Source organism: Cebidichthys violaceus, unplaced genomic scaffold, assembly GCF_023349555.1.
Source record: "Cebidichthys violaceus isolate CVI_PGR_0920_01 unplaced genomic scaffold, fCebVio1.0.p SCAF_11, whole genome shotgun sequence".
Classification (NCBI taxonomy): domain Eukaryota; kingdom Metazoa; phylum Chordata; class Actinopteri; order Perciformes; family Stichaeidae; genus Cebidichthys; species Cebidichthys violaceus.
This window is the reverse complement of record NW_027176274.1, coordinates 15,395,805-15,422,727: the sequence shown is the minus strand read 5'-3', so window position 1 is coordinate 15,422,727 and position 26,923 is coordinate 15,395,805. Positions and strand designations below refer to the sequence as shown.

Here is a 26,923-nt window from a genome sequence, read left to right as displayed (position 1 = left end):
TAGAATAACATAAGGCCAAAGACACAGCAACCATGCAGCTTTCCACAACCCTTTCATATTCAATCTTTAAGTATTTTCAAAGCCATAGAACTTTGGCTTTTACAGAAATAAATGTTTTATCCTCTAAGCACACAGGATTCATTAAGGCACTAGGGAGCAAAAGTAGCGCTATCATAGAGCGAAACAGGGGTATTGGGGAATGGGCATGGCCTAAACAGCTGCAGTTAAACTAAACACTGGCTCACGTCCACCTATTCTACCAGCTTCAGGAAATGAGCAGGGTCTGTGGCATGCAGTGTGGAAAAAACGATGAAATCACAGGAGCCTGCTTTGCAGTTTCTCAAGCAAATTGAATTAATCTGCACCACCTGAGGGATACCAGCATAATAGAAGATGAATCAGTTGTTGATTGTATTTCCTTATGATGCTTACGACTGTAAACAGGATAAGCAGATGTAAAAAGTGGATGGATGGATGGATGAACATGAAATTGAATCGGATGGAATGCCACAATGTGGATTGTGTTCACTGAACACAAATGCACATACACACATACTGTACGTGCATACACTCATGCACATACACATTCACACACAGCCACACCCAAGTCCAGTGAAGAGGAAGTCGGGTGCTCCGATCAGGAGAATTTAGTCATCACTGGAAAATCAGCCTCACTGAGCAAGGAAGGCTTTTCCTGGATTCACCGAAAGCAAAACAAAAAGCTCAACATACTGAGAATCACACTGAAAAGGTTGAGAGACACACATACTGTTCTCCTTCCTCCCGGATTCTTTCATACAGCCAACACAGTGCATCACGGCAGACAGATTTATGTGTAATGTCGGAAAAAATTACGTCTCCTCCACACCATTTCAGGGCTCAACAATAAGGATTGCGCTTTTTTCCAGGAGTAGTAAAATACCACTTTTGGCGAGGAAATCGAGCAACTCACTTGCACGATTGGGCAAGCGGTAAAAAAGAATTAAACGCATAGTTTTTTTCCAGAGCTGATGATGGAAGTAGCTAAGAAGAGAAGCCATTTCGCTTCCTTCCCATCTGAGAGTTGCACATGCGCATCACTGCTCAGACAAGACAAAGTTTATAAGCTATACCGCAAGCAATCAGTTCAATCATTCTGGAAACAGGAGTTGGGTGGAGTTAGAGGATGTGGGTGAATCTCATTCATTTAAATAAAGTTTAAACCCTACAAATAACTTTGGTCTTTTGATAATTGCTAATAAATAAAACATTTTGCATAAGGGCAGAAAAAATGTACTTGAATTTCTGACCCACTTGCCTGTCCGGGCAAGGGAAAAACAACATAAACCCTGTATTTAGTAACAGTTTGTGTGGTAACGCATTCAATAACATAACAATACCTTGTCAGGTAATTCCTCTTCTACTGTCCATTAAAGTTCCCAAGTAACCTCATAACTCATGGTGAGGCATGTCCTGATTCTACAGCTTGGGAAAGGAGCTGCACAAAGAAGCTGTCTGTGTCTCTGTAACTTATAGATATCTCCATCTCAGCTTTAGTGAATACTAGGCTCTGTAATGGAGCTTGGTGGGCGTACACACAAGCCGGGCACTGCAACGTCTCTTTGGCTGGCTCGGGGCAACTTGCCAAGGGAATGGCGCACTGTAGCGGCTGCACTGTCAGGCTGCTGGTGGAAACAAATCTGGGAGCTCTTGGTCACAGACAAGCACAGTGTATGTTTTTTACTGCTAATCCGTTAGTGAGTTTACTTTGATTTGTACTTTGGCGGACAACATACGGGAAAAAGAGGCTATGAAAGCGTCTAATGTCTAGTCTGATAATGGCCTGTTGCAGTATTGCATGCCATTTGGACAGGGTATCTTCAGTGTCAGTACCGTTGTCATGAAGACCTTAGTCAATACAGACTGTAGCCCAAAAAATGCATTGCAAATGCAAACTTTCAGATTTCTGGTAGCTTCTAATGTGAATTCTCCACTAACGCCAATGCTCTCTTCCCTGAAAAGCTAGCATGCTAAGACAGGAGGCTCCAAATCAAGTCATCACTACACATTTATATAGCTCATGAAACTGCAAGTATCAAGTTTGGTGCACTGGATGCATTCCTGTCCAAATGAGTGCAGACACACACACACACACACGCACACACTTTTAATGCATCAGCCGTGTAGACAAACATAGACATAAGTCGTGAAAGAAGAGCTCCCCTCACTTTCTACATTTCAGTACCTTTATAATCACCTGCCCCGTAGCCAAATGTGTCTCGTGCTATCGGGATGAGAAGTCACACGGCTCAACTGATGTCACACCCTGAATGTCTGAATTACAACGCTTCAAAGGAGTCAAAGTCTTGTCGAAGGAAACAACAGAAACACCTGCCCTACCTGTGCGAGCAGTGGACGATGGCACAATCCCAATCTAAGATGATAAAAGCCCTGCAGAGTAGCCCCCGGGTGGGACATGGGCGATTACAGCAGGAGTTTGGGGAGTTAGTTTTGGCTACTGTTCGTCCTCCTCCTCCTCCTCCTCCCTCTACTCAATAGCTGTGTGGCCGGACCAGGAGAGCTACGGCAGTTGCTGGCTGTTCAGTAGCTCACACTAGTCTAAAGGCTGCCCCTGCTGTGTGTGGGAGGTCTATCACAACAGCCTGTTTGACGGTGTATGTGGGAGGAGGGGGGGGGGGGTTTGATAGAATGACATCAGTCTCTGTAGGTTAGGCTCTCTTCCTTATGGTGTACAGTTTGTTACTAGTATCCATTGGTCAAATAAAAGATTGTTCCTCTCCTCTATACAAATATATATATATAAGACTTGTTGAAGCTATAACTGAAAAAATAAGATGTGCTATATAGGGCGTACACCACACCGTCAGCGGCATGCGTACAAATGAGCCCTTTCCATGCACACATATACAGAGATGCCCCTCCTTTAGCCCACTGGTGTCGAAAAACACTCATGTAATGGAAAGAGTTACCTCGTCCAACAACAGTCATATAATGAGCTCTCTCCAAGCTAGGAAGCAGGGAGAAAACTCCACCCTGCTTCAGGCAGATGGAGAAAACAGAAAGGCCTAGTGGGTAAAAAATAGAAAGATGAATACATTTGAGTGGCTGCTGATCCGGTATGGAATATAAGAGCGGCTCACTGTTTTATTGGTTAACATTAAAAATGACGTAGTCAGATATAAAGGATTTAACGCAGTTGTTCCCTTGGATGGTTTGAAAATGCAACTTACTGTAACAAACGCACACATGCACACAAAACACAACCTTTTTTCCCACAGTTTGAAAGCTCTTCAGCCTGCGGTCCAGTTCATATCACCAAACCATCTGTACACATTAGCATGAAGGACAGTCACTTCACTATCCAGAACAGTTCCACATTGGTCATTCTGGCTGATAACAATAAACATGTGACTTTGGCCTCCACAAAACGTTGTCTCTATTGACACCCTCATTTCAAGCAGATTGAATTCAATGGAAGTTTCATGATTCTGGATTACTGCGATACCGTTTTCCCTCATTTGACTCACAGATTGTCTCACCAACTCTCTTATTTTCTCGCGTTAAGCTCTCTCTTTCTACCTCCACATCCTTCCCCTGGCCTCTCACTCAATACTTTTACCAATGATGATGATGATGATGATGATGGCAATGACAGCGATGATGCCAGCTGTAGTCCTACGGTCCCACTCTCACATCAAATGAAAGACCAATTTAGTTTTCCCTCTGTCTTCACTTTAGAAGCGACGTGACTGCTAAGCGATCCACAGAATCCCCATTTGTACAACAGGAAATCTAATATGTCACTTTTTACGCCAAGCAGACTATTTATGTTGAGACTGCTTCTGTGAGCGGTGCTATGTCTGCTGCTGTTTTCATTCGGTTGAAATGAACACAAGTAAGCCTCTACAAATAGCCTTTCCATGTTCCTTCCCATGATAAGAAAGGGCATATGTATGTGTGATATCTTACACTGTTTGTGTCCACATTGGTGTGTGTTTGTAAGTACTCCCCAGGAGGGAAATACTTGCTCTGTGATCCCAAGCATATTAGTTAGGTGAGAATGTCTGCGATCCCAACCCCATAGCCCCGGCTAATTATACAACAGCAGGGGAGAGTGAACCATGTCTGACCAGTCTGGAATGACCGACGAATTGGTTGCGTCGCTGCATCCTCTGCAATAGAAACGCTTCGGGCTTATCACAAAATGCTTTTAAAAAACAGCAGCAACTTAAATTAAATCAAGCACATCATGATCATAAAATGCAGGCATTTATACTGTTCTCAAAAATATACGAGTCTAGCCAGTAAAACAATATTGCGCACGCGCAACATCTAAACTGAACTCAACAAAATACAAAATGTCGAAAGTGGAAAGGTGGTGCCAGATATTTTGAGGTTCTGTGGGCCAGATGGTGCAACTGTGTGAACTCCTGATCTTTAAACTCTAGCCTCTGACCCCTGTGGCAATAGATCCCCTTTACAGCGGAAATAGCATGTTTCCCCTTTAACTTACATGGACAAACACGCCATGTGCTACTCTGTACTTGTGTATGTGCGTGTGAGAGAGAGAGTACGTGTGTGGGCATTCCTAAACAGTTGAGGTCTGTTGGCCACAAGTGTGACATTAATAAAAAAGCAATGATGAAACATTTTCTGGGAACGTCCCCTCAGGCCTCAAATGCTGCAAGCACTTATAGCCCGACGAGAATAAAGCTATGAGAGTATTTACATTCAAGAAGCCCGAGAGAATTAAGAGCTTCAGTAGCTGGACATGATAATAACATGATGCAAGTTTAGCCTGGTACCATATTTGGTCTAAGTTAATGGCTGAATTATTGATTTGGCAACAAAGCATTCCTGTACTGTGTGAGAGGGCTCAAGGACAGCTATTAAAGTAATGCTGTGGCCTTGTAAATGATCTACACAAGAGGCTATTAGATCGCCTGAGCTGGATTCATTTGACTTGTGAAGATCAGAGAAGACACAGAAAATCAACAGAGACCAGATTAAATAAAGCAACTTTTTCCCTGTCATCAAAACTGATTAATCTGCAGTATTTCATTAAATTGAATCACAAACAACTGTGAATTCATGCTAAATGCTAATGACGCCAATGCAAGAACTTACAATTTGAATTTGAATGGGAATTCTTAGTACATTAGTGGAGAGTCACACCAGAATATACAGTACATTTAAATACAGTTTAGTAATTGCAAACATCAATAGCTGTGAAGTGCTTAGTCAAATGTAAGTACAGGATCCCATTCTAATGAACACTTGCCCTGCAGCTCATTAAATATACATCAAAGTTTACTTTGAATCAATGTGTGTGAGTGCAAGCTCTCTAGGATTAGAAAAACAATGGCCAAGGTAATGGAGGGTGGATTGGAACAGGGGGAGGATAGTGATTGATATTTACAGTATATGGATGTTGTGTTCACCTTCAAACTGGCCGACACTATGGGATGGTTATAGGTAGGCTCTTATTTGTATTTGACAAATATGCTTTCAAGGTGAAAACAAAGTGAATTTGTAAAACAATATATCACATATTCAAGTGTATTTGTATTTAAGTGCTAACATAAACTGTTACCTGTCAGCAGTGACGTGAAGAGGTTGCACTCAATCAACATATCTTAACTGCAACCCTCAGGGTTGAATACTGGGCCCTATTTTGTTTTGATTGTACATTAATGAGCTACTTTTAGTCTGCCCAACAATCAAATGTATGCTGATGACACGGTTCTTTATGTATATGCTAAAAACTAACTAACAGCAGCCATGGCCCATGTATCAGATTTGTTGAGCAACTCATGTTTACACCTGAACATAAACAAAAATGTCTATGTTCTTTCAAGGAAGCCCACAGAGACCTGATGTTTTTGTTAATGGAGAAAAGTCCAATTTTGAATATCTTGGAATCATCCTAGATTCTAATCTGTCATTTACAAAAGCATGCTAAAAAGGTAGCCGGTACTACCAAATCCAACATGGCTGACTTTAGGCATATAAGACCATACAACAGGCAGCCAAACTCTTTATGCATGTTACGATCTTCCCCCACATAACATACTGCTTTACAAGCCGGCCACAAGCAAGCATGACAACTCTGAAACCCATTTACAAGTCCCTTTTACAAACAGACACTAAAAACACTTGACTGAAAGGCTAATAGCTATCACCATTGCCATATAGTTCAAAAACACAATCTATTTAACTGTGATTGTTTTAAACATTTTGCAGATGCTTGCCTCCTCATGGCCTCTCACCTCCCACACTGAATTAGTTCATAATGCAGAAGGATAGTGGCGGCAGGGTAACAAGGGCAAATACCAGCGGGGACTGTGTTGTACAACACAGACTTAGCAAATTTGGGCAAAAGCTCTTCTCTGCCAGAGCCACCCACTACTGGAACAGTCTTTCTATTGAGTAAAGAGAAAGCACTAATTACCCAACCTTTACACAAAAACTAAAGCGATGGCTTAAAGTAAACCAAACCTGCAATCACGAGTAATTCATACTACCTCATCTCTGGCACGGCCGTTACACACTCTCATTGTTTTTCACATTTACATTGAGGTAAAAACTGACATGTTGATTAATGTGCACTGTCCCTGGTAAATAAATAAATAAAATAATTAAAGACTATATTTAGCACAAATACTACTGAAAACAATAACAAATGCATTGACATAATCAACACACACACACACACACACACACACACACACACACACACACACACACACACACACACACTCACACCATGTGCTATGTATCAGCCAGACAGATCATCAATGCAGGGCATTATGTTTCACTCTGGATGAGGTTGTGTCTCAGGAAAAGTCATCAGCAGTCGTTAGCAGCAGGATCGCGTAGGGAAAATCTCTAGGGCCAAATGAGGAGAGGTTTTGATGAGCTGCCTGTGTCTATCTCGCTCCAGAGGTGAGGAGAGGCTTTGATGGGCTAACCTTTTCTAGCTATGATCTGGAGAGACTGCAGAGATACAACCACTTCATACTGCCTGAAGCCTTGATAGCTCATGCAGATCCTCCTCAAAGCAACTCTCGAAAGCTCTTGTGCTAATCAACATCGTGGTGAAGGATTCAGACACAAACCGGTCTTGCTCCTGACCAGATACTTCCTGGTATTGGAGCTGTAACAAAATGATTCTTTACACTGCATTATTCCAAATGACTTCTTATTCTTCACTTGCCAACAGGCTCACAGCTATGCAGAAACAATACAAGAAAGAGCAGAGGATAAAAAAACAACTCTTTATTGTCCAAATCTAAGAAGCATTGCCCTGGCCTCTGGTGGTGTTTTTGAAGCGTCTTACTAAATTACTAATATGAATAACATTTAAGTAGTGGTGGTCCACGGTTTCATAACCTGTTCAATGTATTTCTTGATAAACGGACTTGGCCAGCATGTGTATAATGTCTAGTGTAACACAGCTTTTTCAAGTAATACTTTTTGTGAAGTGAAGAAAACCGTGTTATGACAAAGACCAGGGAAGGTTGGTGCATGAATAGCACTCTCTTTAAAAGGAAAGATAATGAAGAGGGAGGAGAGGCCAGTGTTCCCAATGGAGCACAAATAAAAGCGTTTTGAGTTCACGCTGAAAACTTAGTCCCTCTTTGCTCGTAAAGTTCATCTCCTGTGTCCATCCACCTCTTGGCTCAGGAGGGGTCTATTCAGTACACCGAGTGACCCATGCAGAATGTCCCACGCCAATAACACAACCGTAACTAGACAGTGGTGCCTGATAAAAGAAGTGCAACTCTTGGTCTTTGTCTCTCTACTTGTTCTCCTATCCTTGCTTTTACTTGATTCCTTGTGTCCTCTTTGCTCAAACACTTAAAGAGGGACAGACAGATTAAGGTGCTGAAGCAGAGGCATCTTACATCGAGCAAGCACAATAAGCAACCTGTGGGAAAGATGTTTGCACGGATTTTTGACTGTCAACTGCTGTCTACTTGAGGTGACTGCAAAACAGCAGCAGTTAAGCTCAAAAAGTTAGGCCTGGAAAGTGAATCATGTTGAAATAACCAGTCTTATTAATGTCATAGTTGAATATCATATCATCCACGAGCGCTGGTTAACTGTTGAATAAGATAAAGTGACTTATGAGGTACCGCCTTCTACGGTGCAAAAATCTCAATATGGGATAAAAGATCTGGTGAGAAGCACTTTTGGAAAGTGATGATGATGAATTATGGCTTTGCTATGGTGCTTACGCCAGATCAGCTGTGTAAAGATGGCTGGAGGAAAAAGAAAGAGGGAGAGAGAATGTCTGGCCAGCTGGACAAAAGCTGTATCCTTGAGAGAGTAACAGACAACTCATTTATTCCCTCACATTATGAGCAGCAGATAACCGTCTCACCCAGGACTAGCCACGTCCTGCAAAGATCTTCACAATACTCACACTGTAAGTACAAAAATGTATACCATCTTGTTTCCCATGGGTGAAAATCAGCTTTGTGTATATCAAAACCGTCTGAGAAGTAAACAGAGCCAGTGGCTGTCGCCTAGCAGAACCCCCCCCCCCGCACAGCCAGGGTCCAAACGGGGACGCTCCATAACACAAGGCACTTGTTCTCTCTTTGTGTCCAATGCAGTCTTTCCTGGAAGGCCTTTATTTTTCTGTCTTGGCTGTTACGCAATCAAGAGTTGTGCAAGGTTTGGAGTCAAAGCAGCCTAATCCGCCCAAAGCCTCGGACTAGACTGAAGGATTGATAGCGTGGAGCCCTGTTGCCAGCACAAAGGACCAGACGTTTCACCTCTGCATCTTCTTGGAGAAACGCTACAGCCAATGACATTGTCTGTGTTTTTTGATGGGATCACATTCTTGAGCGGGGACGATTGTCAGATGTGAGAAGCTTGAGACTAGCAGTTATCACGAGAGGTAGACAGCCGCTGTCCAGAACCTGATGTTCACCCTCAAATAAATTCACACAGACAGTTTATTCTCATTTTCATTTAATCATGATACAACTCATCTGGAGCAGTAACAACATCAGCAGAATGGATTCACGTTATCCCAGTAGCAAGACGCTGACTCCAGATCAACTGTGCCCCTCTGCAGGTGACCCTGACCTTCTCGTTGGGATCAATCAAAAATAATTTCCCTACCAGATCAATTTACGTGTCAGATGATTATCATCATCTGATCACCATCATACAAAGATAAGACAAGTCTTGAGGGCTATGGCGACATTTTAATTGATGAACATCAAATTAATATTTAGATAATTATTCTGAGCTGAGAGCAACCGAAGAACTAGATGAAGAAATATGAAGATGAAAATATTCAGTGTTGGCAACAGTATTTAGTCAACAGCGCATTCATCTAGAATTGGTAATGGCCATATTTCACTGCTGTCTGTGGTAATTTACTGCTCACCTGGCTCTTGAACTACTCTTGGGCAAACAGACCATTTGAATCTCAGTCATCCGTTGGGTCAAAACATCCCTAGCGATGATATCATTCGGTTGCATCAACTTCTATCTCCACCGAGATTATGTAACACCCCCCCCCCCCCAACCCCACCCCTGTCTGTAACTCAGCAGGCAACACAAATACAGACTTAAATTTGACGTGACCCATCTGAGCTCCTCTCTCTTGCTACAGGAATGTAAAAACAAGTAGTCTGTGCCCAACGGGGCAGGCATGGCCAACTCATCCCTTCTGTTGAATAAGTTAAGGCTGTGGGGACAGAACACAGACATCTCCCTCTGACTAATGTGTATGGGATCAAAGAGGAAGTCTCAACCTCCTGGTGAGAAAGTGATAAACAACACAAAGGCATACGCACACACACATACACACACACACACACACACACACACACACACACACACACACACACACACACACACACACACACACCTGGGTTGCCTTTTCTGGACACAAGGACATGCTTATTAGACCCTGGATAAACAGTAACTTATCAGAAAATGAGCTTACATAGAGACTTCAAGGGGACTTGAAACATTTTGTTTACAGTGCCTGAAAACTTCATTCCACAGAGATCAAATCACTGTATGTACAGTTAAATGATAATCAGACTGTTTTTTATATTTTGTAACAAAATGTTCAAATTTACCTTTATGAACAGAACACACTGTGAAAGGATTAAAGTTCTAAGAGTAAACACGGACAACTCCCAGGCTGAACTATGCAATGGTAGCAGCCTTTCAATCACAAGTTAGCCATGGCCTAAAGCATATGCTGCTTTTTCTGTTTTACTTAAATTTACGGAAAAAGAAGAAAAAGAAGTATTGAAACTACCAATTGACTACACAATCTGACAGAGGAGTCGCCCCCTGATGGCCATGAGAAAGAATGCAATTTTAAGGCACTTCAGCATTGGCTTCACTTTTCAGAACTAGAGGTTGCTGCCTGATAATGCTCTATACTATATACTGTATATGCTCTACATCTATGAAATAATTTTGGAATTTTTTATTTAAAAAAACCTCGAAATGTACAATAGAGTGTGCAAAATAAATTATAGCCCTTGTTTCATCAGGGCTTTATTTTTAATCAAAATTTCAATACTACTGCAAATCTCATTTCATTTTCATGTTGCAGCTACAAAACTTCAAAGAGTTCCTGTCCATGTGAGCATGGTTAAAACATAAAAAATAGATAGAACATATACAACCTAATGTCACCAAGTGTTTGAATAATGGACAACCTAATGTAAGTAAGTCATTATGTTTCCATAAAGAAAAAATCAGGTTTATGGTTTGCTGCAAATAACTACTCATACGAAAGTACTGAGAATCCTACTCACATGTTGTGAAGGACGTCAGCTGCTGGATTTATGACAACTTTTCTCTCCGGCGTTATAAGGAGCATAGGACAGCTCTTCAACAGCTATCAAAGCTTGAGAAAATGCGTCGACGAAATGCTGGACACAAATTGACCATATAACCCCTTGGAAACTGTCTGTCTGTGCTGAGCGGCAGCATGCACAAACCCACACTGACATTCTCTGTCACTCCTCCTCCTGTGAATGTGTGCACAAAAGAGCTTCACAGTCTGCCTTTAACTCCTCCGACTCCTCAGAGGAGAGAGAGAGAGAGAGAGAGAGATTCTGGGGGGAGAGAGGACCTCTTACAACTTCAAGACAAGAAGTAAAGTAGTATTAAATGGCAGTTTAAGATTGTTTACGATTGAACAGGGCCAACGGTTTGACCAAATGATGAAACTATGTTCAGAACCAGAGGGGAAATGAGGTTTAGAAATGTCAAAACACTGACTGCAGTAGTGCTATTTCTGTTGTGTTTTTTTCTTGCCCAAATCCTAATCCTAATGAAGAGGTTCTTTACAAAACACAGCTAAGATTGCTGATATAAATGATATGACTATATATAATGTTTCTTGATGGAACTGAAGAACTCAAAATGATTGCACTTTATTATTGCAATTATATCACTCTTTTTTTTGTAATTAAATATTGGGATATTATCTGTCTCTTATTTCTATCTCTCCATTTTGTGAAATCTGTCTAAATTACCCCCCCCCCATCATTTTTTCTATATATGTCTCACAGTTTGTTTTTTATTCCAGAAATGCAGTGGGTTGGCCAGCTGAGTCTATCGCTGGGACTGAATGGTAAACAATAACACAAGGGTTTGTTATTCCCCAAATGACTATCAATATCCTCTCATAAAAATATAACCTACCATCAGCTTTAAAAAAACAAAACAATCCAACCTCCCAACCTTTCTCAACCGCCTTGAATATGATTGGATGTTACTACAGTCAGCTGGTGGCCAGACAGCTTATAAATGAGCCGGTGATGCCTGAATGAAGCTGCTGATGCCAGTCACCTGCTTTACCTGAATTAACACCAGGATCAATCCAATTTTCTCATGCCATGTCCTCAGATAGGCTGCTAGTTCGCGACAATAACACTAAAAATCAGCCGGCCAACCAGTCAAGTTGCAGTTTACTAAAACAATGTGTTCACAAGAATGGTACGGATGGACAACCCCAAAAAACACGATGCCTCCAGCCACGGCTGGCACCGGCAGGGAGGAATACAAACACACAGCCTCCCCATTCATTTCACTGACACCACTACATTGGCACAGCAAGGGTGCCAATGTAGAGGGCTCCACCTAACAAAAAAAATGCAGGGTCATCCAGCAAAGTTGAACTCGACTCAACGTCCATGATCCAACATCATCTGGAAAAGCACTGTGTTGGCCAACAAAAAAGGCCACATTTCCTGGTGTATTACTTTCAAAAGGGAATGATGTAAATCTATTCTACCTTGGAATTGTAGTCAGAGGATATCGGAGGACTGTTGCTGTTGAGATGTAGGATCATATTTGTTAGAATTATAAACCATTTTTAGGTATTTCTTCATCTGATGCACCTTCGTTTTTCGTTATGCAGAAATATTTGTCAGACTGCAGCCTTAGACAGAGTCATGGACCATGGCACGACACTTTAGATTGGTGATTAGAGGACTCTAAGGTAAGAAAAAATGTGAAAATACAAGTCAAAAGGTAACAAAGGGTGGAGAGGTCCTTCCCGCCAAGCAGCATGAGATCATAAGGACTAAGTGCATTCTTGTTTGACTCTCTCATTAGAGATGTAGATAACTACCATTGCTTGCTAAAGTTTACAGTGACTTTGATAGTAGAAGTGTAATGTTTTTTGTAAAGTTTGATTTCCTTGTTGTGTTTGTGTAAAGGTGTAGGCATGACAAAAATCCCTGTGCTAAAAGCCACCCACAGCAGCTGCAGCTGTTTTTACGGAATAAATACAATGCGAGTTGACATCAATCCTTGGAAACCAACAACCGCACATCACTTACCCAATGTTTAGCCCAATAAAACATCGGTCCTATAATTTCAAGCTCCATGCAATGCCTAGACAACCAAAGAAGAAAAAAAGGTTGTTGCCTAACGCCTTCCTTGGAAAAGCAACTGCAACCCTGACAAACTGCAAAATCCAAAACAACAATACTTTGTGTTCCTACCTAACACATGTAAAGATATACTGTACATCCTCTCCTGTTTTCCCCATTTCTTCTAAAAGCCACTCAGTGCTTATTCAGCACCAACAAGTGTGAAGCCAAATGACAGTGGAAACACTCCACTTTCCTGGAAACCCTTTCTCTCTTGTTTCTGTGAGAGGAACCCATTTTAACGCGAGCTAAGTCCATTTACAATGCAGAGTATCAGTCTGCCTGTGATGACTGGATAAAGTCAGGCCTATAGCCTGCATACCAGACACATTTTAATACTCATCGAGAACTCCAAGTCTCAAGCAGCTAAATAGGGGCTTGTGATTATGTATGTTTGCGTAAGTGCACTTGCTTACATTTATCAGCCATTTCTGCTCATGTCTAAAGCTATAATTATGTTTATATATGTGTGTGATGCCATCCAAGTCAAATTGAGCGATGACCACAGTGTCACCATCATATGATAGGCGTACTAAGATACGCGTCCGCACACACCCACACACACACACACACACACTCCCACACACACCCACACACACTCACCTCCACTGAAACAGAATGAGAGGAGACTTACACCTATTCTATTTTAGCACAGCCTATTTCAAGCTGCTGCCGAGACACTTTATGGGCAGTGATAGAAGGTAGCCAAGTAACCTTTGACCTTTGGCTATCTGGGAGACCAAGCCTAAACAAGGTTGGGGGGGAATCAAGGACATCAAACATCAAACATCCCTCTTCAGAAAAAAAGTACTGTCATTTTATAAATTGTCCTTTAACTTTTCACTTCATTAGGAGAACTGGAAAAGAACTTTATCTCTGCAATCAATGCAGACAATGCATTTACACTTGAACATGCCTCTATGTATGTATCACAAAATCAATGGTTATGTAATACAGAACCAAGAAATAACACAATTACCAATGAATATCAGGAGAAAAGTTATTGCAGTGGTTAAAAAAACAAGCTGACCATCCCAACAATTGCAGTACTTTTGGAGGCCAAACAACAGGCTCGCTGCTATCGCTAAGGGCGTAGCATTGCTTCCTTTTTTGGGTGGCGGAGAAAGTAGCACTTTGGTCACAGAGTGACCACCGTTCCCTCGACAGGAAGGCCATGTCCATGCCTGTGGCTGAACACAAGAATGTCTCGCAACCCGCTCACGCCCCACAGGGCCTTTAGCTTAGCTGCGGTCATGATTTCAACGCAAATAAAGTCAGCGATACCAAAGGCTCGTTTATTTAACATTTACATCGAGGACAGTATGAAGACCTTATAATGCTGAGCTGTGTTGATATTTGAGACGCAACACAGTACATAAGCTTACTTTTTTTTATTTACTTTTGACTTTTATTTTGTTTTCCTCCTGTGACAATATAATACTAATGTGGGAGCAACTTAGTGATGCATTAAAGTGACTTAACAATATTATATTCCCAAAAAGCTTAATCATTTATACAGAGAGACAGCTGCTAACCTAAGTCTTGTATCAGAAAAAACATTCCTACACTGGCTTGAACTTAACCCTGACTTCAGTTTGACCCCTTTGCGTGGGAGTTTTAAAGAGATGTGAGTGTGAAAAAGTCTTTAAACTCCATTAGAACGGAGGCGGAATCTTTCCTCTGTGTCACGCAGAAAAACAAAAGCAGCCTTGTTACAGAGGTCAGCTTGGTTACATGCCGTTTATGTGAGTGTGTGTGTGTGTGTGTGTGTGTGTGTGTGTGTGTGTGTGTGTGTGTGTATGTGTGTGTGTAACTAAAAAAGGATTCCAGCATCCTCTCAACCACATTAAAGTGAATTTCTACAATCACATGTACAGTTTACATAACATTCATGTATAGTGACCTTTCACCAAGACGTCCATTAAGGAGCATTCCACTAAAAATACACTTCAAGACACAATCTGCTCACTGATAGCGGCTAGCTAATGAAGAGGGCTTGAGCCGCCTGTTATTGGCAATTAACTCCTACTGAGGTTTGCTTGCTGAGAATTGCCACAAAATGAGAAAACTGTTCCAAATAATCCAGTGGTAATGGGTCACATGCAGATACACAATGTGATAATTTACTTACTTTAAATAAGTATTACTTAAAATAAGCCGTGGGGAAATGACTGCATGTTAGCGTAATGTGGTCATAAGGGCCATGGCTGTAAACATTAACACCTTGTTAACTTTACAACACACAAGGGGGGGTGGTGACAGACACTATATACATATTCAATTTGAATTGCGCTGTGTGCAATGAGGCTAAAAAAGTCACTACCCCGTCCATCTCCTTCATGAATCACAAGTGAAAGACGAATCTCTAAGACAGTACATCTAACACAGCTTTTAGTGTGTACATGTTTTTTTTTTATGTGTGGACTCAACTGTGGCAGTGTCTGTGCCAAGCTTTACCCGGTGAAGTACAAAGGACAGCATCTGTAGAGTTTAATGCTAAATACAATCCATAATCCAGCTGCTCTTACCGTCTGTGGTGTCCTCACAATTCTGATTGAAGTTTTCGTAGGAGTCCCAGCGGATCAGGGGGTCTTGCGTGTTGTAGTCAACCGAGACGCTCGGCCCGTTTTCCAGCTGATCCACACCTTGACCCGAAGTACAATGAGACAGAGCAGAACATGTGAATGTCTTTAAATCATGAGAGAGAGGAAAAAAAGATCATTCATATCAAATGAATGAAGAAGATAGATAGATAGATAGATAGATAGATAGATAGATAGATAGATAGATAGATAGATAGATAGATAGATAGATAGATAGATAGATTACTTCTTTAATAAGTTTGAATTTAACTTTAATATGATTGTTTCCTTTTCATGTTGTTTACTTTGTTTGATTTATAACAGATTTGAGTGAGAATTAGACTGATGAATGTGCAGGGCATCACGTAAGATCACTGGATAAGATGTGTATACCAATAAAACAGAAACATTTATTCTTACCATGTATTTTCTCAGGTCCAAAGGAGAAAATAAACTCCACTTTTCCGTATTCTGGAAACCTATCATCTGCACACATGGAATAAAAAAGGGAACATAAATCTTAAGTTTACAGCAAAAGGATTAAAAATCTTATTCATCCATTGAATACATCATTAAGTGTAGGGAATGGGGAGTCAGCAGTTAATCAATGGCAATCGCAAAAAGGCAAATAAAGTCACTGCATGAGTCACTGCAACCACGGTAGGTACTTGAGCATGCAGCCATAAATGAGCACACAAAATATAATTCAGTTTAGAGCAGCAGTATGCGAGATTAACCATGGACAGACACAAAGATGCACACACACACACACTCTCTCTCTCTCTCTCTCTCTCTTTCTCTCTCTCTCTCTCTCTCTCTCTTTCTCTCTCTCTCACACACACATACACTCACATGACTCATCTCATTATGTCCTGGCGGAGATAACGATGGGGTAAAATTTCAAAAGGTTCATTTTGGACATTCGGAGAACTTTGTCCCAAATGTCTTACCTTTGAATGTCTCATCGAGCTCGTCTTTCCCAAACACAATCCCCAGGTCGTGAACAGCGCAGGTGTGAAACTGCACCCGGAAAATCACGTCTCTGCACGGGCTACGGTAGCGCTTGTGGTAGCACTTCAGCTGGAGGGTGAGAACCATCAGAGGAGCTTCAAACAACACTGTACAGCAGCAGCAATGCACCAAGCAGCACAACCAGAACTCAACAGACCAGTTTATTAGGGTGGGATAGCAGTTAGGGTGCACTGACAATCACATAAATAACCATTCCAGGTGTTAACTCTGATAAGACCAAAAACAAAAAGGTTTTCAGCAAAAAATAAAACTGCAAGATCAAATCAATTCCAAGAGCTGAATCGCTGAGCTGAACAAAATATGAAATGATCTTTGTGAAACACGAGCCAGAGACATGCCAGCTTGATTCAGTGCTCTCTACACTGGCTCAGAGCTAGAGAAAGCATTTAAGACTTTATATATATATATATATATATATATATATATATATATATATATATATATATATATATATATACATATATATTTATATCCCTAGTAATGAATGGCCTCCCCACAAGTTTTAAGAGCAACACTAAAACCACACACAGGAAAATCTTGTGTCTCCCTCCTGCTGTTTCCTGATGAGCAGCCTGGACCTGTTAGTTTTTTACAAGGACCTCACATTTACAGGTACTGGAGGAATACCCCTCAATCCAAACAATTTGCAGCTCACAAACTGCCGCAGTAAAGAATAAAAAAAAAAAAAAAATGACATAATTACATAAAATTTACTATAGTATAACGAGGAATGGCAATTGCAGGAAATCAACTAGCAGCTAAAAACTAAACTGGAATATGATTTTGAGAAAGGTGGGACTGACTTTCATTAAACAAACCTAATTTCTACTTGTGGGGCCGTATTAGACCAAAACATATACGGTCCCCAAAATCCACACAAGCACATAAACAATTGAGGATGAGAGGAAGGCAAAAAAGAATATCCTGTGGCTTAGTGGGGACTAACTGGGGATATGGCAAACCTCCCACCGAGGGGTCCGTTTAACGGGGAACACAATGCTGCTGAGCCAAGTTTGAGAACACAAAGTAGAAGGAAAACATTCATTTTAAGCTTACATGTTGCATTCATGTTCACACACAGGCTTAGAACTAACCAAAGCCCTTTCCACCCCCACATAAATAATCTGTAATGTTCAATGAAAAGTTAAAAATGTTAAGCTATTCCTTTAAAGTTCCGAACTTTTTGCTAACTTGAATGTGAACTGTGAATCAAAAGGACTGACAACACAGTGAGAAGCAAACAGCAAAAACCTGAAGAATTTGAATCATCTTTTAAAACGATTTTCCTCTGTAATTATCTTTTTTTTTTATCTAACCAGTCAGTAATGAATCATTTTGGGGCAGTCATGTTATCCATAACTCATTTCCTCAACCACATACCAGAGCAGTTTTAAATGCAGGCGCACACTCCGTGCTGACTGATGTCTCTCCCATTCGGCCATAAGGCCACAGCTCACATTCCCTGTGTTATCTGAATAATAACGAGCATGGGCGGCCACGGCACGGTCCGCTGATGCAGTCAGCTGAATCCATTAGTCCGTCTTAAATAAAGGATGAGATATGAGCTCAGCTCTAAAGGGGCCAAAACCAAACGGCCTTGGGCATACAGTAAGTACTCCTTTGAAATTCTCTATGCTGAAATCGTGAGCCCCGAGGACATCTCATGGATGACATCACGGCCTGAATGACAGCAGAAGAAGAAACTTTGCTGATGTGTGCAGTTCTTCTGCTTGAACTAAAATCTAAATAAGTCACAAGGACTTTATTGAGCATATCCCTTATTCATTTTTAAAAATCAGTTTTAAAAAATCCCCAAAATATCTCTCACAAAGAACAGAAAATAACCACACTTTTGAATGATTATGTCATGGTAAAAAAAAAAAAGTACCCTGAGTATCCCAGACGCAGTTGGAAAGGAAGTAAAGTGAAGTACATTGCCATTTTGACGTCATAGTTTCCAGCAAACATATTGTGTGCTAATGAGGGTCTATAAAGTGAGGTATAGGAGCCGGTCCAAGCTGTCTTCCCCCAGGTTTTTATGGCCCTATTTCTTCTATGAATGGACACCATAAACTACTGCAGCATATGCATTCAGTACATACACCCAACGTCAGGACTGACAATAAACTGTCTCTGTTATTGGCTTCACACAGATGTTAATGTGACGTAAGACAGAAATGTTTCCGGTTTCTTGTTTACTAGTTGAAATGAGATCCACACAAGTAAGCGCTTAATTGGTGTTGTTTTAATGTAGTGTGTCTGTGCCATTCTTACCAAGATGTCCCCTTTCAGAAGGAGACCAGGTTCAATGGTGATGCAGATGCTGGTCTGGCTGTCACCCTGAACATTACTGCAATAGGAAAAAAGCCACAACGTGTCAGATAACAAGCCTGCCTTCATCATTACTGCTTGTAATGATGATCACAGCACAATCCAACATCACTCCATTGCGTCAGCTTACGGTCTACCTTCTATTTGATGCTGCTTGTCTGGGTATCACCGTGCCCATGTGATCTACATCGTCTACTAACAATCCCCTGTTAGCTTTAAGAGTGGCCATCGTAGAGCGTAACCGCTGAGCAGCGCCGGGCTAATTTTGGGTATTAGTGTCTATGCGATTGTCTAACTGGAAAAGTAGGATCAAAGGGTGGAGAGTGTTAATAGAGAGCATGTGAGAGAAGGTGGGGAGGAATGTGAGCTGGGGCTTTAAGCGACTGACAGTCTGGAAGTACATGTGCACTGATTGTGTCACACTTAGTTATGGTGTATGCTGTGAACGTTTTTACAATATTGGCACTATTGTAAGACTGGACATGGTAGAAACAGTCCCACGCCAGCAGGCTTTGCTATTTACAGAGCTGACTTTAAAACACTTCATAACAGCTCCACAGTTGAAATAAGACGGGGGAAATAATTAGGTATAGGCAGGACAAAGGGATCAGGGAGTTTAAAGCTGCACTGGTGTATTTTATAGTAACAATGGATAAAATGAGTATGTGTAATGTAAAAGGTGTTGCTTGTAGTAACAAACTCTTTGAAGCATTTTAGCATCTTTCAGCTCACTGTTTTGGTTTTCTGGCCCACAAACTCTGCTCTTATTAACCTTGTTTCCACATGGAGCATGTAGCACTCCCTCAGGAGTTGGAGGAGACCAACAGAGCTAAAAGGAAAGTGAATATTGTGTCTGGTGAAACTGCACAAATTTGGCTGAAACCGCCAGAATCTGACCCGGTGGCACCTATGATCAGCATTACGAATAACTATATAGAAAAAAACTAACTTCTCGCTGATGGTCTTGTTTATATATTTAGGTCATATAGTTTCATGACTAGTTTAAAGTCGCTCACAGTAACTTTAAGGTTAAAAATGCTGATTAAGTATACAAATTGCACTTTTAGCTATAGAAACTGCATGATCGGACATTTGCATGCATGTTCTTTCAGGCAGGAATAAGCCGTTTTTAATATCAGAGTGAACCAGATATAATAAGCTCCGTCCGTAATATTTCAAATAAAAATGCTTTTTAATGCGGTTGTAAATGTAGCCTGTATGCCTGCCTCATCCATCTGAGGGCAGTGCAGCGCTCCCCTCCTCTCTCCTCTAACGTGCCTTCTTCCCAAAACAACAAGAGGAAATCATAGAATCCATTTATTTCCATTTTCCCTGGCCCTGGGAACTGGTGGGGTCCTCTCACAGGAAACCCCTGCAGGCGTCCACACGGATGCCTGTCTGCCTGTTTCATTGGCTCTCCGGTCACAAATTACACAAGAAGTGATTTGCGGGATCTAAAGTGGAGAAACAAGAGCCTGCAGCTGGGGAGGCTAACTAAATACAATAATGTGAGGGAAGCACAGAGTGTAAACTGGCAAGAGGGGGGGGTGTGTATGTGGATATTGGGGGGCAGTGGAGTTAAGGGAGAAGCTATGCAGAAAAATCTGGGTTTTTTACTATTGAGCCATTACGAGCTTGCTATCCCTGGAATCTTGTAAAAGCATTTGAGTGTGAGTGTGCTTTAAGACTTACTAGATCCCAGATGTGTACACGGGCTGCATGGCCTGGTAGATTTTGAGAAAAGGACGACAACCTGGAACACAATTTTGAAAAGCTGTTAAAACAGAAATAGTGTGCGTCTCTAAAAAATGCAGATAAGCGAGTGCATTTCTGTGCACAACACCCACCTCCTTTAGACTCGAAGTTGGGGATGCCGTGCATGATGACGTGGTGAAGGAACAGCGGTTTGTTGTTGATCTTAATGTGTCCGGACAGCAAGCCGCTGAAGTACTCCACATACCTGAGCGACGCAGAGGCAGAGGACAGGAGGACAGGAGGACATGAACATGCTGCTAGTTGTCAAGTTGTGTCATGAATCTTAATGTTTTACAACAAAGGGATGAAGGTATAATCCCGTGTTCATCACAGCAACGAGACAAAGCTCTTGGATTTGACCTCTCGTAACAAAAATGAATGTTGACAGTCGTGCTGAATGAGCCAACCTTGCACCTTGTTTTTACTTTGGACATAATCAATCAACTAAATACTTTTTAAATCAACAATTGATCCATCTGGGAACACCATCGTCTATCGGTCTGACGACGATTTAGCCTCTGGTGGCGACGGCCAATATTCCAGTTGTTCCGGTGTAGCAAGCGGATAACTGGGCCAAGACTGCGTCTCACAGCGAGTAAGTACACTTTTAATATACGATCTGTGGGTCAAACCCACACTATAAACAATAAGTGGGGGAAGGCTGACCTTTTCTGAGATGGCTGGCCAACAGGAAGCACTTTGTCTTCATAGAAGCGCTTCATGGCAAACCTGTCCAGAGCCTGGTCAGCACTGCATTCAAACACAAAAGAAAATGGTACATGTGAGTGAGCTTTACTTTTATTTCCACAATGTATATCTACAGTATTTTTTTAAGAATGGAATATGATGTGTGTGCAGACTTTGACACAGTATACTGCCACGTAAGACATCTGTCTGCACACCATGACTTGTACAGAAGAATATTTAAATGAAAATCAAAGCAATCAAACGCTCCTTCAGACACTCTTAAGAACAGGGGGGTCAACACAAAAATAGGCATAGGATTGATAATATGTAGAAATAGACAATTCATAATATTCCCTGTCATGTCATGCAATGTAAGCCACGTGTGTCCATCACATCTGAAGGTCTTATTGCTTGTGTCTGACAGTTAATTCTGCATAACCTTTGATTCGTATAGCCCACAGTAAAAGATCTTATTGTGATATTTTGCGTAACATCTATTTCTCCGTGTGACGAGTGTCACAGTGTTTTCACGCTCTGGTAATTTTCTGCTACTTAACTATTCAAAGCGACTTCACACCAGCTTTAGATTTGTGAGAAAATGAGTTCTAAGAGAAATCTAATACTTTCACAGGAAAGAGAACAAAATCATTTATATTCCTGGACAATCAGTGCTCCAGACTAAACAGCACCAAGTCATGCGCTCTTCTTCTGATTGTTTAACAGTTTACATCTCCTTGCTTTTTGTAACAGAATGCCATTCAGTTCTGACATAACTAAAATCAAATCCAATAAAAACAAAGAATAAGAGGGGCACTCTCTCATAATTTGAGTCTTATGATCTGGTGACTCGCTAACTCATCGCTTTCTGCTTTATTATATCAAACACTTTTCCTTTCTTCCTTTCGCCAAATGAAAGTGTTTTTCTCCAGCCTCGAGTTCCACCACTCCTCCTTCCGTTCATCACATCTTCGTCTGTTCTTGCAACGGGGCTTCAGTCTTGTGATGAACAATGCGGGTTTATCTATTTATGTCTCCTGTTTGTGTCTCCCCCTACTGCATGTTTGGTTTTCCCAAAGAATACAGATGAATCTCACTCCTTTTCTGTCCTCTCTCTCTCTCTCACAGTGGGCTGTGACTTACCCCTCTGCAGGTATAATTGGGATTATAGACCTACCTGGCAGATATGTTGCTGTAATGCATGTAGGCTGCCACCACCACTCCAGTTCTTCCCCGGTTGCCCTGGAAAGACATCAATCGAGCAAGAGTCAACTACAGATATCTTCCAGATCACGATGGTGTCACAAGAACAATTTGTCTTCCCACATCTTCATAATATAGGCGTAGTATTATTTTGGTGTTGTTTTTAGAAACCAAAGGGTAGCCTCAACACCAGTATTCAAAACACAAAATAAGAACCTGCACAGCAAAATAGATTGATAGATATAAGAGGAAAAATTAACTAAATGAAGTTACAACTGCAGTCAGAGACCTTCTCCCTAGAGCTTTAGTATTGCACTTCCATAAAGTTTGGACTTTTAGTCTCTTGTTGAGGTCAAAATCAAAAATTGCAGGATCCTAAACTTCCAATAATGTAATTTGATAGTATATTTTTGTTGTGCCTCTGCTGCCTAATAAGTACTTTTTTTGCTATATTTGTAAAGTTTCCAAGCCCAAGCCTGATGACATCATCAGGGTTATTTATTTAGAGCCACAGAAGACATTTAAAACAGTTGTTTCAGGCTAAATAGCTTCCCTCAAGACTTGTCAACCGACTGGCAAGTTGGTGGAGTACCGCTTTAAAGATTTGCTTACATTAGTAATATCAATTTCGATCATTAAAAATATCAAGATATATGTGACTATACCTGTTATTTATATGGTAAAAAATAAATAGTGGCTGGGCATTTAATGGGTAGTTCACTGAGCCAAAATCCAAGCACGTTACGACACCAAACCACTCTCAGAATGCATTCATTTTACATATCCATCCATGTTTAAAACAAGGGTCACAGTGGAAGATGAGTGTGTTCCACAGTATAAATAACGCGGCCACTTAAACAGCGTGGAGCCCAGTGGAAATGATTCGTTGATATGTGTAAACCCAACGAGGCCCGCTTCCTTAGTGACCATCACAACTTCCCAGCCCACACTCATCACCAGCATTACTCAACTTGTCGTAAAATAACACCAGTTGTTATGGCAGCCGACTTGTTTGTAACCTCCCTGTGGGAACATTTTGGAACGAGGCACGGCTCCAATGGTTAATTCTTGTGTTGCAAAACACAATCAGGAACGCAGTGGGGTTAACGTGAAAATGATGAGGTATTACGTAAGGGACCTTGGTCTCGCAGTTGCATTTGGACATGCTTTTTATAGTTTGTGTCGGCATGTTTAGGAGCCAGACGAGTGTGGTTTGCCACAAGAGTATAATGTGATGCAAGTAAATTTAGCCAACAACACCGAAATATTGGTCAATCCAGTTTTTATGGTATTGTTACGAGTAAAAAGGGCAAATAAACCCAAGTAGCCATGATGAGTGGGGTGCTTCCCCTCCCTAATTTGTGTTTTCCTAACCCTCGTCCAGCACGACCCGACCCAAACAAGCGCACTAAGAGACACACTCTCACACACACACAAACACTTTTCACTCGTCATTACACACACAAACACACCAGACAGCTGCAGCCTTTAGGACGTGGGGGCCCTGAGAGGAGTCTGAGAGCACTGCGTGGAGATGCTATTCTCACAGCAGCGTCCTCTTAAGTCTCACCTTGTTGTGTATGACCACCACGTTGTGGCTGTCCGCACTCAGCCAGGTGTCCATGGCCTTGCAGATGCTGCAGATCTTGTCCAGGGCCGGAGCATGGTGGTCAGGCCAGCCAAAGTCCAACACCTGGGAGAGGAGAGAGACTCTCATTTAAGATTCAGATTGATGGTCAGAACAACACATGGGAGAGGAGGGGAGAAATCAAGCAGGTCAGGTTTACCTTTGGATTAAGTTCGCTGATGTCATAACGCTTCTCACTGAGGTTGAAGAGCTAAGGAAAAAATAAAAGTAAACACCATCGTAAGAAATTTTCAGCATTACATTGTACAGTAGAGTGACAGACAAGAATAAATGCTATTCTATATAAGATTTAAGACTGTGATCAGTGATCAGTCTTTACTCTTACAAAGGTTTTCCTTTGCTGGCTTTGCTAAGGTAATAGAGCAATGCTATGTTACTACTGAATTAGCTTATTTGCTGGACAAGCTAACCATAGGGACTAATATTAGAGCAGATAAACACACTGTGTTTTTGGATTTGGAAAGAAAAAGACTCAACCCTACCTAATGTTGACGTTGATTATCACACTTACTTGCTAGACTCTTTTTGTGAATAAATGTGGAGAAATCCACAGGGAGTCTCTTCCACACAGCGAGGCATACAGCTTATTACTTAAACAATGGTACAAAAATCCAGGCAACCCTATTTTGAATAATGTCCTATTCACTATTCATCTAAAATTGTTTTACACACATATAGAATAGGTTTTGAGATTAAAACAACCCAATAAAACTGAAACTGAAAATAGAACTTTCTGAGCTTTAAAGTTCAGAAAGAAACAAAGAAACTTGTAGCAGAAATGGCTGAAATCAAATAGCATATACTGTAGGTTAAGGCTGAGGTTGTGAGTGTTGAGTTTCTAGCTTGACACTAGTAGCAGCCACTGGCCAGTGAACACCAGATAGCAATACCAATAGCATCGGATGGTGTAACAGGTATTACATCTGTCGTGAGTAGTCTGGACTGTGAGGGATCAGATGATGATCGGCTGACCCGGGCAGCTATAACGACTTCATGTTCCTGCCTGAACGATTCGCTTCATTCATTTATTTAAAAAGTGAATTGCTGTATTCCTGCCAGAATCATCCGCACGAACACAGCGAAACCGTACCAGGTAGTTGTGGCCGTGTTTGGAGCGCAGCATGGAGGCGACCTCCCGCAGGTTGGCAGCGTAGCTCTGCTCCTCCACACTGCTGGGGAAGGAGACGGAGATGATCCTCTCTGTGATGTAGATCAGGTCCAACTCGTAGCTCTCCTCCAGGGCCTGCAGCAGACTCGTGCTCCTGTCCGAGAGATAGAGAAGCATTTGATCTTCAGTGTGGGTCAAACAGCAATTTTGCACACCAAAGACCCCGCTGCTCAAAAAACTAAACTGAGGTCGACCGTTGGACCGCGAAATATAGCGAGGAATTTAATACCCAGAAGTAATGCAGCACATGTGATTCATAAACAAGTTCTTGTGTTTATCAGACCAGACAGTGCGTGATCACTGTGACCATGTATACCCAGAACAAGAGTGCCAAAAGTTGGCGTGTTGATGTTTTCTCTGGAAATTCCCTTCTCGTGTCAATGCAGCAAATTACATTTCAGATTCAGTTGAAACAAATATCCTAATATGGTAACACACAAGGGTGTGTAAAGCGCGAGGGAAAACAGAATAGGAAGATATTGACCTCCGGTTGGAAGGGAGTCACTGCCCCAAGCGAGGGGGTTCAACTTTATTTTATGAAACCTTGCCAGGTATCTGTAGTAACCGTCCGCTCCTCGTTTTTCAAGCAACGCCCCTTAGCAGTTGTAAAACCATGTAAATCACGGCCTTTTGCTTAATTGAGCTTCTGTCAAATGTCTCCAAACAGCTTATCTCATTATCTTCTTGATTTGCCAATGTTTTGGAGAAAAGTTTTTGATATATTTTTTTTCCAGCTATGAAAAACGGCTTGTTAAAAGCAACAGTTTAACACCATGAAAGTGAATAGGTGTATTTAACTTCAACAGCTTTTGTTAACTTTAAAAAACACATTTACAGATTTGTCATTTTGTGCAGAACTACTACTTTAAATGCCCGCGATGATCTTGTCCATTTTAAAAATGTCTACAGAGAATGCGGCTAGTGGGATGGAGAGGTTAACAGAGAGGCGTCTGGACCCTTGGGGCCCAGACTGCAGCATATTTCCCACATTTGTCATCTGTGAGAAGCCCCTGAGGAAATTGCTCATATGTCTGGGACAGAAGAGCTCCCCAGGTTTACTATACGAGTACTGTAACCTGTTCTGTGCTGTACATCTGGACCCACTCAAAACTTGCTTACTGGAAATTATTCATGAAAACTGATATGTCACACATGCAATCTCTCATGTGTTGCAACATACTTTGAAATAGTTCTGAAAGTTGTGTCTTTTAGTGTTTGTAATTTGCCATTACTTTTCTTGTTGTTATTTCTCACATGTCCTGGATCTCTCTCTCTCTCCTTTTTGCATCTTTCTCAGTATTTCTTTTTCTCTACTTTTTCCCTCTCTGTCTCTGCATATGTATGTCTTTGGCCTCTGGGTGCAGTCAGGGCCAATATAGACCTGTGGTTTGGTCCTGTTCCATATCCACCAGCATGTGCTCACCGGCCTAGCGCCAACCTGCTTCTCATCAGCTGAAGAGATGAAGCGATTGCGCTTTTTCTGCACGTCGTGTTAAAAGAATGAGGTATTATCTCCACACGCTCAATTTCAGCGCTGCAGTGATCTCATTGGTTCATTTGAACTAAGACCGACGGTGAACTAGGAATG

General features: G+C 41.5%; 1 protein-coding gene across 9 annotated transcripts in view; it reads right to left on the bottom strand.

The window, feature by feature from the left end:
• Window positions 1-26,923, bottom strand: part of tns1b (tensin 1b) — a 159,825-nt gene that overhangs the window by 22,009 nt on the left and 110,893 nt on the right. For 7 of the 9 annotated variants that reach the window (XM_068705119.1, XM_068705121.1, XM_068705122.1 and 4 more), the window contains 11 exons: window positions 25,258-25,429; window positions 24,307-24,357; window positions 24,090-24,212; window positions 22,494-22,558; window positions 21,299-21,382; window positions 20,725-20,837; window positions 20,570-20,630; window positions 18,821-18,896; window positions 16,465-16,594; window positions 15,936-16,000; window positions 15,461-15,584 (listed from right to left, as the gene is read on the bottom strand). In XM_068705119.1, the coding sequence (XP_068561220.1) occupies window positions 15,461-15,584; window positions 15,936-16,000; window positions 16,465-16,594; window positions 18,821-18,896; window positions 20,570-20,630; window positions 20,725-20,837; window positions 21,299-21,382; window positions 22,494-22,558; window positions 24,090-24,212; window positions 24,307-24,357; window positions 25,258-25,429 (1,064 nt within the window). Of the gene's footprint in view, window positions 1-15,460; window positions 15,585-15,934; window positions 16,001-16,464; window positions 16,595-18,820; window positions 18,897-20,569; window positions 20,631-20,724; window positions 20,838-21,298; window positions 21,383-22,493; window positions 22,559-24,089; window positions 24,213-24,306; window positions 24,358-25,257; window positions 25,430-26,923 lie in introns of all 9 variants that reach the window. The other 2 variants (XM_068705120.1, XM_068705127.1) reach the window with 1 other exon arrangement.